Here is a 13,544-nt window from a genome sequence, read left to right on the forward strand (position 1 = left end):
TTAATATACTTGTGCTTTCTGACAGGCATCATGCCTCATCGTGATCTCGGGTCAGCCAGCATCCCTGAAATATCTGTGTTGGGTATCTCTCTGCTCAGATGGGGTAGGATTTCTTCATCCTGCTCCAAAGGTGGAATGACTTACCACATTGCTTTGCTGAGTTCAGTTTACAATGATTAAGTCTGGATTCTTTTTCTTCCCATCGGTCAGAATCGGATCTGTTGAACACTGTGCCCAAGTAGTCAGACAAAACAAAGCCTTGTGTGCCAGGAAGGTCTGAACACACTGTCCCTAGTGTGAAAAGGCTTACACAGCCTGCCCTGCCTTGGAAGAGATCCCCTTCCTTCCTTGTCACTCTCACAATTAGGTGAGTTAACCTGACACCTTAGGTTAGAGGCATGATAAAAAGTATTCTTAAGCTTTTTGTTGTTTGGCTCTAAATCCCAAACTGAGGTTATGAGTGCTTCTCCTTGATGTGTCTGGGTTAAAAATCTGATGCTGAAATTCAAATCTCTTGAAAAACTTCACTTGGCACAGGGGACATGAAGGTTTTGGAGCTTGCTGCTGATTTGGGAGTGAGTGGCATGAAGTGCTTTGTTCTCCTTCCTGGTCCCTATGGGAGCCCAGGTGCTGGCCCAGCTCAGAGCAGCCAAGTCTGCAAGTACAGATCACATGGAAAAAAACCACCTATTGACCAGTGCAAATTCTCCTTCTTTCTGGGGTTTTGCTGCTTAGTCACAAACTTCTGAGAAATGGTTTTGGGTGGTGGAAAGCACATTTCCATCTTAGACTACAGTGTGATTGATGACTGATATGGATGTGCAAAAAAAACCTGGGTACTCCCGACTGCTGAGCTGCTGGGCCTGCAGCATGGGACCAGTGGGCCTGGGGTTGATCAGCCTGGCTTGGTGTGGCTTTCATGCCCTGTCACTGTGGTGTGTGGAAAACTTTAGAAACTGATGTGTTAGAAATGTGTGTTTAGTATGTTATTGCTGTTGGAGTTTTTAGCATGAATTTCTTGTTCATAGCTTGCCCCCTGCAAGCTGTTCAGACACCCTTTTCTGAAGGAAAGTTACCCAGTGTGTTTTCATTTGAATTGATTTTGCAGCATATTTTACTATTATAATATATGCACCATGCAGCTTCTGATGCTGGCACTCCTGAATGATTAATACACTCTGAAGGAGTACATTATTTCATGGGTAGGCAACCAGTTATTTCATTATCATTTAAAATTGTCATGTTCCAGGATAACTGCTATGTGTTTTACTGAGTTGGGTGAGGATCTGGGGGGAAGGCTGGTGATTATTAGCCTTGCTAATGAAAATAGATGGCTAAATAACACTTACACAGCTGTAATTTCAGCATTCCTGACACTTCTGGTTATGACACTTTCCAAACTTAAAGATAATAGTAATTGTCTGTAGTCTGCAAAATTAGTCTAGACAGTCTAATCTAAGGCCAAAAGGTTGGAGTTGAATAAATATGTAATTTGGGCAAATAAAGCTATTAGAGCTGTGCTTATCATCTTGATGCAATAGTTCTTATTAGGTATAAGTGCTATTTTATAGCTTTTTCCTAAATAATTAGCTTCTAATGATCAGTCATCAAATCTTTGAAAAATAAAGCACTCTAGACTTTGCTAATGAAATGGAATGTTTTTATGTTGGATATTGTCCAAGCTGGTGTTCAAAAATTCCGTGGAATTTACTGGTAATAGAAAAAAACCCCACAGGACAGGAATTAGTGTATTGCTATCAATGTCTACAATGATCTGGCAGTGTAAATAAAATGAGTTACTGGGTCTGAAAGAGTCATCTCAATGTTTCTGTTTTGCAGCAGAACAAGTGGTATGATCAAAACTTCTGGAAGCTTTCATTCTTTGGGTTCAGTCCCTGTTTGGCACTTATATATGTAAGCAAATCGTGTATTAATAAAGTAATTGTATATACTAGAGCTGGGTGAAAAGGCATCTCTTGGTGATATCATATGAACTTTATTAAGGTGCCTGAACATATAAATGTGGTTTGCATGGCTAGTATTTATTTAGATGAGGGATTTTTTTTTAATTTTTAGGTGGCAGTTTGAACTTTCTGGTCTCTTGATCATCCTGAAGGCAGCAGGGAGTTATAGTGGAATGTCAGGACTGGGGATAATAAAACCTCCCTCTTTCACTAGCAGGAAGTTGCTGTAGTTTAATTGTATAGTGAAATACTAGCCTAGAAATATTTAATCCTAGCTTGACTCATTCTAGAAAACTGTAGGCTCTGGCTTTAGTGGGCTAGTCAACTTGATTGTTTTGCCTTGTTAAACAAATGTTTTAAGAGGAAGAATGTGGAGAATTTACCTTCCTCAGGCTTTCTGCTTGACTCTTGCTGATGAACCCGTCAGAACAAGGAAGGTATTAAGTTCAGAAAGTTTTTATCTTCTCTTGCTGTGGAGTCCTGGGGATCAAACGTTTTCAGGTACTTAAAATGTGAAATAGAGTTGCTGGAGTGCAGCTTTGTTTTGCTGGGTTGTTGGGCTAGAAAAATGTCTTACTTTAATTAATTTAATTAATGTAATTGTCTGGCTCCAAATGTCCACAACCTAAGCTAGACAATCAGAAAAGTCCAAGTTCATCAAGAGTTATGAAGTGGCTTCTTTGTTAATAGACTGGAAATGCCCTAAACATGGCTTTCCTTGGAGCCACTAAGCTGAAGTCTGTTGCTGACTGTTATACTTAGGTCTAAGTTACTGAAGAGAGATTTTAATTGACTCTAAGTCTTTTCCTCTTACTTATACTTAGTTTATAAACCAAAATCTCTTAATTACATTGTATATCATGAGGTGTTCTAATGATTTCATGTGTAGGAAAAAAGGTATTCTGTAACTTCTGCCTCACCAGGGGATTTTTGGAGCAACCTTACTTTTTCTCGTACAGCTGTGGTCCCCATTATCTGGTTATACACAGTCTTAAAATCAAATATGCACTTAAAAAAACCCCAAACCAGTGCCTTCTTGAGAAAAAACTTGAGTTCATCGTGAAGAGCTTGTGTGAGCTGCTAGTTTGAAAACTATTTAAACATGATAAAGCTTTATGGATGAAAAGGTAGTGTGTTGTGAATGTTTAAAACATTCCTTGAATTACGAGTCGTTAAGATGAGGAAGATGAAGTACCTGGTGTGTTCATAGTTCCTGCACTTATTTACTGTGAAGCAAAAATGAAATGAAATGAAATCAAGGCTGAACTATGCTTGCAGTATGGAGTATGCTTTACAGTCAGACATGTTTCAACTTGAGAAATTGCAGAGCTGCCTTCAAAGAATTTTGTAGGTGCTTACTGGCATTAAAGGGCATTAACTGAAGGCATTACAAAGAGGTCTTCTCAGACAGTGAAAGTTTGCCTTCTCTGATCTTGAGCAATGAAAGCTGCACCACCAGGAAGTACTCAAGAGGCCAAAGTTTAGTGCACATATTGCCTAAAACAGGTCTGTGTGAGTGTGCTTGGTGTTTGGTGTGGTTTGATTTTGAGATATTTGAGAGTTATAAATTGGAGGGAAATGTTCACAGGCTGGTGAGCTGCTAATACCAAGTTGCTGTCCCATGGGGAGAGCTGTAAGGTGGGAACTGAAAGGAGACCTAAGCATGCTGCAGATTGAGTTTGAGTTTGAAAGGTGAAAGCTGTCTTTAAAAAGTATCAATCCACTCTTTTTTTAAGCAAGTAAATATTTTAAAAGGTGTTCACATGCATTACAAAATATATATGAAAAGAAAACCAACTCTCATCAGTATTAAGTTCATGTAGCCAGCATCCACTCCATCCATTATTTGAACCACAGAATTCTTTAGATTGGAAAAGACATTTAAGGTCATCAGGCTGAGGCTGTACTGATATCTGATGGTGTTTAAGCTTGGCAAGATGTTAGCAAAAGGGCATGTAACTTTTCAGAAAAGTAGTTTTAATGATTTTTCTTGAAACATCTATGATTTGAACATGCACTGAAAGGATGCCTTAGTCAAAGTGTCAAAGACACTTTCTTTCCCCCAGGCAAATCTACTGTCTCTGGGTTTATTTTTTTTCCCCACTGGATCTTGTAATTATCTGTTTAGCAGTTACACTCTCCAGTTTTTTTACCTGTAAACCCAAGCTATTGTGCCAACCATGCCTTAGGTGCCAGGTTTGAGGGAGAAAAAAAGGGTGGAGTTGAAGAAGGTAAAGCTGCTTTATTTTAAGTAGCAGTTAGGGGAAGGGCAAAAATTAGCAGACAGTGTTATAGGCATGTTGAAAGGTGCAAGAGCTGATGGATGTTCCCTGTCAGTGCACAAAAGTCAGTTTGATTTCAGTCTTTCATATTCCTGAGTCTTGGTCCACTGCGTGACTGCAGAAGAAGTTGATGCTCCAGAACCAGTCTGGCTCTTAAATCTGTCACAAAAGTCAGTCCTGCTCAACTGGGGATGAAATCTGAAATTTCCTAGCATACAGCTATGTGGAGAAACACTGTTGGAAATAAGTGTGTTGATGGATACGAAGTCCAAGTGTTCATTTAGGAAATGCAAAAATTAAAGGTGCATAGACAGAATTAGATACATGTGCTAGTCTTCAAATTTAAGACACTTTACTCTCCATACCCTTTCCCCCTTGTCTCCCCCCCCCCCCCCCCCCCCCATCCTATCTCGTCTTTCCCCACACCTGTGAGGGAAGCAAAACTAGTTTTGTTATTAGGCACTCTGGGTAGTGAGCAGAACACAGCCCACATAGAAAGGAGCCATGCTATATTTAGCTATGTGCATTAAATATGCCCATGCACTGAACACAGTTTTCTTAGGAGTTTTCTTTTTCTGATGTGCTCACTCAGTGATGAGTGTCCATGGAGGGAGAGGGACAGAAGAGTATGTAACTGTGTAATAGGACTCACTCCCATTTTTAGTGTTTCCAGACTAAACACAGCTTTTGACAATCCTTGCATTGCATAAAAAATTCAAGACTTACCTATGCTTAACCAAATGAGGTGTTTATTTCTGTATCCTACTGTCTCTTCTGTCACTGAGTTGTGTGTTGGCAGCGGAGTAATCTAATGGATGTACTCTAAGGCTGCCACAGCTTATACAACTACATTGCATTTTCCATTATGATTTTCTTCTTTGATAGAACCATTAATGTTTGATTAAGCATGTACTTAATCATAAAGTTTGGTTTTATATATAATGTGTATTACTATTTCTTCGGGAGCAAATAAAAATTTTCAACTTGTGTATGAATTTCCAAAGGGCTTAGCTTGCACATGTCTCATGTCATCTTTCTTTCACTATAATTTTCTTCAGCTTAATCCTCTTCTCTCTTTGTGCCTCAGTTTTCACTGTTCATGAAGTGAAGTGTTTCACATCACCGGGTAATGGCAGTAATTGAAGTTACAAATGACATCTGTTTCCCTGGACAGCCATAACAATGCTGACAGTACGCATTAGAGCAGTGGGAAGTAGTGCAAATTGAGGGAAGCATCACTGATTACTTGCAAGCACTGACTATCTTTTAATTTATATTCCTTGGAAGAAAGGAATGGGTGCTGTTACTGTTTGTATAATTAAAAGAAAGAACCTCTTAAGGATTTGTAGGAGTATGGGATGATTGGATGATGACACACTTGGCCTTCTGTAGCGTGAGGCAGTGTTCTAGTCATTATTTCTTTAGTCTGGTCTTCATCAAGATAATTCTAGACCTTCAGTCTCCTCCCAGTGTTCAATACCAAAATACTTGCCCTCATTCTGTAAAGTGTAACTGTTTCTGCCAGCAAAGCATGCTGAATGCAATCCTGATCATGTGTGTTTGAAATGGTGCTGGGTTGCTGTGGGTACCTCCTGCAGTCCTTTTCTGGTACTGGTTTGGACGCTGCACAGAACCTTTGCAGAGGTGGCACTTCCTGTCATCAGCCCCAACAGCATCCACCTCCTGCTTCCCCAGCACCAGCCAATTAAACCTGTCTGGAAATACTGGGTCCTAGTGAACCACCTGCTCTTGGGGAGATGTATGTTTACTATGGGAACAAGCTTGTCAGAGACTCTCTGATTAGTGGTGTGCTTTTCGTTTGTTTGGGTTTTTCTGTGACCCAAGTACTTGGGGCTCTGCAAAACGCTAAATTCATGTGTTTTGCTGTGTCTGTTCCTTTATTCTGGAATGCAGTCTGGGTTTATGTTTGCTTCTAGAAGTCAGGGTTTTTTTCCTGCATGTTTTCCTTGTTTTCTAGCCAGCCAGCTCAAGTACGCTACAGAAATGACTTCTCCTTTGTGCTGTGGAAGGAGGTTCTTTTAAGCTCTTGAGGTGCTGAGGCCCTGAGCTGTTGTTTTACCTGATTACCCCTTCTACTGGGCAGGTTAGCTCTGGACCAGGGGCAGCATAGTACTTGGGCAAGGTGACAGGTTACTGCCACCCATCCTCTAGGAACTTGCCTGTGGTGACATAGAACCTGTCTGCTTGCTCCTCCAGAGACAGGAATGTAGATTAAAACTCCTAGAAATGGTGTCTCGCCTCCTTTGCAGCCTGGAGGAAGGCACAATGTGTCACTGGGGTCATCACAGTACAGACTTGGCTGCTCTGCCCCTCTTAGGTAGAAGAGTTGAAGGCAGAGGCTGTAAGATTTCATGGGTGGGAAAGCAATGCAAGTTGCAAACTGAGTTATGCAGTCAGTCATTTAGATCTTAATTTATGGTCTGGGGAGGCTTTTATGATGTAGCCAAGTACCTCAAACAGAAAGCTGTCTGCTTATGGCCCTACTAACTAACCATGGTACTGGAGTTCTGGTCTTAACCTAAGGCACTGACTTTGTCTCTATGGCTTGGAATGAATGTCAGAAATACTCACTTAAATGAAGATAACACCGGTTTCTATCTTTTTCTGGGTTAAGTATTTCTGATGTGATCAATGTGGTGTGTGGTAGGGCTGTGGCTGATACTGCTGTTTGTTGTATGCGCCTGGTGAAGAACTGGCAGTGCAGGGGGGGAGTTGGGCTTTTCATTGGTTGAGTGGGTCAAGAGCAGGCACATTCTTGGTGAAGTTCAGGGGAAATTAGGTAAAACCTAGAGAAGAGATGATAGTGTAAAAGGCAGGTAAAGGAGAGACTGCCAGAAGAAATATTCTGTCAAGTAGCACAGCACAGGAGATGGCTTGGGATCATGCATTTCAGGTATTTGGGAATGTATTCAAGTCTAAAGTTGAAGCTTTGGTGTTGGTGGATGCTACACGTTTGTTTTAAGTTCTAGCATAAAAATTATAGCTAGGGAGGATTTTTGGGCTGTTTGCAATGCTCAAATTGTAGATGCTTATTTAAATCCAGAGCTGGTCTGTAACTGTAGCTGGAGGGTGGAAACCCATCTATTTCCTTGTCTTTACTGGGTTTGAACCAAAAACTTAAAACATGTGGAAAAAATTTAAATAAGCAACCAGTGGTTCTTTGAAACATTGTGTATGTTTAGTAAATACAGATGGCGATTATAGAGGCAGCAAGGATGAATATATATTTTGGCATGTACCTCTCCTTTAACTTACTCACAGTGGTGTGCTCTCACTGTGCTGGGCTGCCTGTCATTGCATGGCCTTCAAGCTTGGTGTAAAGAAAAAGGGAAGAATGTTATGCAGCCAGCCTCTGGACTGCAGCTCAGAGCAGCTTCCTGTCAACAACATCCTACTTCTCTCCCACCCTAAAACATAAAAGTGCAAAATAAAGTTATCTCGTGGCTTTTCGGTTTGTGGACTGTGATTACTTTATGAAGGGTAAATGTGAACAGCTACATAAGAGCTGTGAGTTGGCACTGGGGTTTTCCATCAAAGGTGTCTTTACATAGTTGTTTTTATTAATTTATGGAGTGGGACTCAAGCTCGTAAGCTAATGGAGGAATTTCTCTGTGTGTATTAAAGGCAACATAAAAATGGAGGAAGATCATATACTTAAGAGCAGGTTTTCATATCTTCTCCTTACCAAAAGACTTGAGTGATTGAAACAATGATTTAGGGATTGCTATTGCCTAAAACAAAGACTGCTAGAGCAGTATTGTGTATAGTATCATTGTTTCTATGCACTGCAAGTAGAAACTCCTGTGAAGGTCAGGAGATTGTTTGAAATGCATTTTAAGATGACAAGTGTATATATAGGAAGGGATTTTTGTGGTGGGTTGCCCAGCTGTACGTAGTGTGGGGATGGGGATTTTTGTGTTCTTTTGGTTTTTTCCCCTTTGCAAAAGTCCTTGGCAGTGGGCTTTCCTGTCTCTGGACTCAATTGCCTCAGCAGTCTTAGAAAGACAAAACCTAGAAAACCTGTTGCATAATATTCTGGGTAAACTGAATGGTCGATGAGACTACTGGGCTCAACTTTCTCATTTCCCTTCTAGGAGATGGGTGGAAAGAGCTTTGATTTTGCTGGTGATTAAGGGAGTGGTGCAACAGAAGTGTTCAAGTTACTATCTCTTTAGAAGAAATTTAGCTGCTTCTAATTATTTCCTGCAGGCAGTGGCCAACTGCAGTGGAGCCAGCTGAATGAGTCGTGGCTCTTTGGATTTGTCAGAGAAACTCAACTGCTGCTAGGAGAGCAGATCTGACAACCTGGTCTGTGTCAGGCCACCCTAGAGAGCTGTGCCATGTGTTCTGTGCCAGCTCCCATCCCAGGCTCCGGCTCTAGCTTCCTGCTGTAGCTTCCTGCTGTTGCTGTAGCTTAGCAGGGCAACTGCTCTGAGGAGTTGGGCTTGCACAGACAGCTTTCATAAAGGAGACAGCAGCAGGCAGGCCCGGGTATTCCAGCACTCTGGCATGTGCTTGCTCCTCTGAGTTGTCTAGACTTGGCATCAGTTTGAAACCAGTAGGTTGTCGGTGGTTTGTGTGTGCTGGAATTGTGCTCCTGTCAGGCTTTTAAGCAGTTCTGCCACAAACTTGTTGACCTCTACAAAGTTAGTTATGCTGTTGTAGGGTCTTGGGCTTGCTGGGTGTGCAGGCACCTTGCCAGGACAGCATTGAGGAGAGAAGGGATGGCCTCATGGAATGTTTCAGGATATGCTCTGCCATGCCTTAATTCTTTAAACATTGCCTGAAGAGAGTAGGAAGGTCCATTTCTGCTCAAATGGATAAATACTGTGTCTGCTACATCTAAGTTTTGTAAATCAGCCCTGACTGAATAAGGCCTGCAAGCTGTGGTTGTTGTGTTTCCTGTGGCACATGGTCCCAGTGCAATTTGGGAAGACTCGTTCAAAACCGGCAGCTGTTTCAGGCACATCAGTCTTGTCCAGCGCCTGGAGGTAAACCACAGCATTAATTGTCTTGCAAACCTCTCCTGTAGTGGCTGTGACAGCAGATTTGGCAGCGCAGCTCCATGGGAGGGAAGAAACTACTTGTAAGAGCAATTGTTACATGGGAGAGCTCAGGCATCTGCTCATTCTGAATTTGACATGTGCCTGATGCTGGATCAGGGCAACTTAATCTTGCTTCCCGTTTTGAGGGAGGAACCATGTTCCATGTCTCTGTACCTAGTCTTGCACTCTCGCTTCATGTGTAGTGGTTGGGGGTTTTTTTCTATTTAAAAAAAACAAACTAAAAAGGGTGGAGGGAATCACAGAAATGCCCTGCAGATTACAGAACATGCTGTAGTTCTTGGCCCTTGGACAGATAATGAGGAAAATAAGAAGAATTCCTCTGAGATCATTATGGCTTTCTTTTTCTGAACTCTCTTAGTGAAAAATATTGCCCTTGTTGGATATAAACTTGCTGCTTTAGGTGTTTTGCTAATACTGATTCATGAGAGTGAAATAAATCAACGCCAAATTCTCCCTTTTATTTAAAAGCTGCTATCCTTTGCCATTTTGTAGATGTAAAGGTTCAGAGAGTAACTTTGAATTCTGCAGGATGGAGAAATGAAAGCTGAAGCTGGAGAGGGATAGGGAGTCATTTCAGAGTGCAGGCTTTATCTTCCATGGTTTAGTCACCTAATGCTTTTTTATAAATATCACTTTCTGTTTCCTTTATGAAACATAGGACTTAAATTCCCTTCCTTGTGATCATCCCTTTAAAGTCAGATTCTGTAAATGATTTTATTTATACATCTGTATGTTCACAAAAGTTTCTCCTCCATCTTTCAAGGTTTGTTAAAGGCCACAGAAGAATTGAGACCTTATTTACAGTTCGTGTAAATTCATTCCTCCAAGTGTGTTCTTAAGCTCCTGGATAGCACATTTTGAGTCATGGATACAGGCAAAAGAAAAGATGAGAACAGTTTTGAAGACTGAATTTTTCCTCTTTAAATCTTAAAGGGAAGCAAGGTAAAGGGATGACTTGTAGTTGAAAGAGCTTCTTGTTGTGTGGTGAGTGTTCTGCTGCCTATGGATATGCACTTTGGCTGGGAATCCTGAAGTTTTTGTGCTGCATTTAGGATCCCATGCCTGTTGGCTTACTGGAATTTTTTTGGTGGTAGAGGGTTTGTTTGGGGTTTTGTGGGGCTTGGTTTGTTTTTTTTTGTTTGGTTTTTTTTTTTTTTTTTTGCTTGGTTGGGGTTTTTTTTGTTTTGTTTTGATTGGTGTGGGTGGGATTGCAGCAGGGTGACTGTTTAGCCTGGGTGCCATCGATGCAGAGGTGCGTAGGTGTATCCTGAGAGGACACTGATGTCTGCTTAAAATGCAAAGGAGCTGTTCAGGGTCTCTGCTCTGGGGGTCAGCAGCTTTTCAGTGTGGTGCCAGATCTAAATGAACAGATCAACAGCAACCTGTACAATCTCCTCCTGCAGCCAACTACGTGATGGTTGTGGTACATGAGCGTAGGTTATATATAGCACACACAGCTGGTCGAGTGTGCTACAACTGGTGATGTGTTTCTCCCAGGAAGGCAGCTGCAGCTCAGTTGATGAGCTCTTCTGGGGAACCCCTGTCCATGCTGCTAAACCAGGACCTGGCATGGACGTGTCCAAATGGTGGGGTCAGCTGGGTGCTGTTCAGGACAGTGTCCTGCAGCCTGCACTCATGGGCAGCTCCAAAGCCAGACTGGACAAGGACAAATACAGCCACATAAATTATCTGCCAAGAGCAGAGTTAACTGTGTTCTGCACTGACAGTGGTGTGTCTGGAGAAGGTTAGTGGGCTAGTGCTGTGATTTCAGTTCTTCCTTTTTTTTTCCCCTTTTTTTTTTTTTTTTTTTTTTAAATTTTGTTTTCCCAACCGTGACATCTGTTAACTTGACTTTGGTAAATTTAGAGGAGCGGAGTGGTGTCTTGTTGGTATCTTTGAGTTGGTGTGATGGGACAGGTGCCTCAGCAAGGACTATGAATTTCAACATGGACAAGGAGATGTACCCTGGCTTTGGTTCTATCTTCTTAATGCAAGAACAAAGTCCTCTTTTTGCTCCATCCTAGGAGCCAATATATAGTTTCAAAACATTCCTAATTCCTTACTGGCCCCCAGAACTGAACAATGTACGCAGGTGGTACTCCTTCAGTTCTGCACAGTGAGGGTAATGCAGTGAGTGCCTGCTGGGAGCACAGATAGGAAGGAATTTGATCAGATTCAGATTTGTCATGCCAGTGTGCTTTAGTTTTAGGTGGAGATTAACTTTACTATGACTGTATGCAAGCTAAAACTTCATCCTTCGAATTATAAACTTGTCTTCTGATGGCATTGTTAACTCAGTATTCAATACCAGATCATCCAGTCTCTAGAGAAATGTACCACAACGTGCTTTGCTTCACAGTTTGGTTGATAAACAACAGCCTGGCAGTGTCTGGTGAAGGCTTGTGCTTAGGCCATGGGTGGCACAGGCATTTCATGGCTTATTCTGCTTTCAGGGTTTGTCTTTCTGGAGGGTGTAAATGCTTGAAGTCATTAAAACCAGGAGAGAAATCCTGGGAACAAGGATGATCCAACAAATTTTATTCAGCTAACAAACTAACTGCCACTTGTGCTTTGTGGAGCTGTTGCTAGAAATTGTTTTAAACTGCGAAGGAATTCTAGAAACAGCTGAGGAAATCCTGGTACTTCCCAGAAATTGCTGGCTCTGGGAACAGGGGAGAAAGTCCTGTAAACTTGAGAATTCTAAAGAACTTCTAAACCCTACCAGAAGTTCAGAGAAGTTATGAGAGTCCTTAGAAACTGAAAGTTTCTAGGGATTCCTGAGAAATTCTAGGAGTTACCAGTAATGTCTGGAAAATGTTAGAAATGCTGTGGGAATCCAATTAACTCAGTGACTCTGCTAGTAATCTCTACAATTTATAAGGAATAGGAAAGTCATTACCAGTTATCTTTGGATGAAGTGTCAAATGGCTGTACATGGATAAACATTCTCATCTTCCTTAAGCTCTCAAGTGTCCACTTTTAGCATCTCCCTCAATGAGTGGTCTGTGTGTATTTGTCTAAGACACAAACTTGTTTTCTTCTCTGCAGTCCTACTTTGTTACGGATTATGACCCAACCATTGAGGACTCCTACACCAAGCAATGTGTGATAGACGAGAGAGCCGCGCGCTTGGACAGTAAGTAGCCCACCCACAGTGCCCACCAAACTAGGATTTGGAATGTCCATCATTCCCAGGAGTTACCTGGGTGACATGGTGGAATGAAAAACACACCTCTGTGCTGCCTCTCCCAAGTGCAATATAAATGCTTGGCTTTAAAAACTTCATTTCTTGCATGTTGGTGATCTCTTTAAGGATAAACCAACAGCCCTCATCCCCATGTATCTCTGAGCATTTTCCATCTGTTTCAGCTGGTCAGGAATTAGCAGAAGTCCTCAAGTGTTTTGTTGTTCAGTTTGTTTGGTAGGTCTTGAATTGTTCAGAGTCAGTGCAAGAACTTGTTGGGAATATTAGAAAAGTATTCAGCAGTATCTGTGGAAAGTGGTTTCTGCTTAGCTGTGGTGCACAGGAGAGGCTCTCACAATATCTTATTAGGAATAATTTTTTTTCTCAGTCTATCAGAACATGAAATGTAGTAATCCATATTTTTGCTTGTGTTCAGTTCTGGATACAGCAGGACAAGAAGAATTTGGAGCCATGCGTGAACAGTACATGCGGACAGGGGAGGGTTTTCTGCTTGTTTTCTCAGTCACAGATAGAGGAAGGTAAGCCTGAGGTCAAGTTATTAAAACAAACAAGTTTTAATTATTCTTAAGTTACACCTTATCCTTCACTGAAATAATCTCAAACAGAAACATTAAGTATGCATTCACTTTTAGGTTCAAGGTGAGATGCTCTTTCAGCACTGATGAAGACTGATTTTGACCCAATCACTTTGTGAAAGTATCTGTTTGTTTCAATAGATGACTTGAAAGCATACACAAAAAAAATGACAGCTCTATTCAAGAACTTTATTACAGTCCAGAATACCATTTTCCTGGAAGTGATTGGTATTCAGTCAGTTCTTAGGAATATCCCCTTGCTGTGTGCAGCATCAAGTAGCTTTGGCTTTCTGAGTGGGTTTGGGGTATATGCCTGCACTCTTTTTCAGGCAGCGGTCCCTCTGCTTTGACCCATGCATTGACTGAATGACTGCAGAGTGGAGATGAAGCATCATCTTAGGAGCTCATGGAGAGCTGTGCTTAGTGGCGTA

General features: G+C 41.5%; 1 protein-coding gene across 1 annotated transcript in view; it reads left to right on the forward strand.

Annotated features, from left to right (window-relative positions):
- Positions 1-13,544, forward strand: part of RRAS2 (RAS related 2) — a 42,861-nt gene that overhangs the window by 18,912 nt on the left and 10,405 nt on the right. Inside the window, exons 2-3 of the mRNA XM_032113086.1 lie at positions 12,382-12,469; positions 12,954-13,056. Of these exons, the coding sequence (XP_031968977.1) occupies positions 12,382-12,469; positions 12,954-13,056 (191 nt within the window). The remainder of the gene's footprint in view (positions 1-12,381; positions 12,470-12,953; positions 13,057-13,544) is intronic.

This window comes from Corvus moneduloides, chromosome 6 (genome assembly GCF_009650955.1).
Source record: "Corvus moneduloides isolate bCorMon1 chromosome 6, bCorMon1.pri, whole genome shotgun sequence".
NCBI classification, from domain to species: Eukaryota; Metazoa; Chordata; class Aves; order Passeriformes; family Corvidae; genus Corvus; species Corvus moneduloides.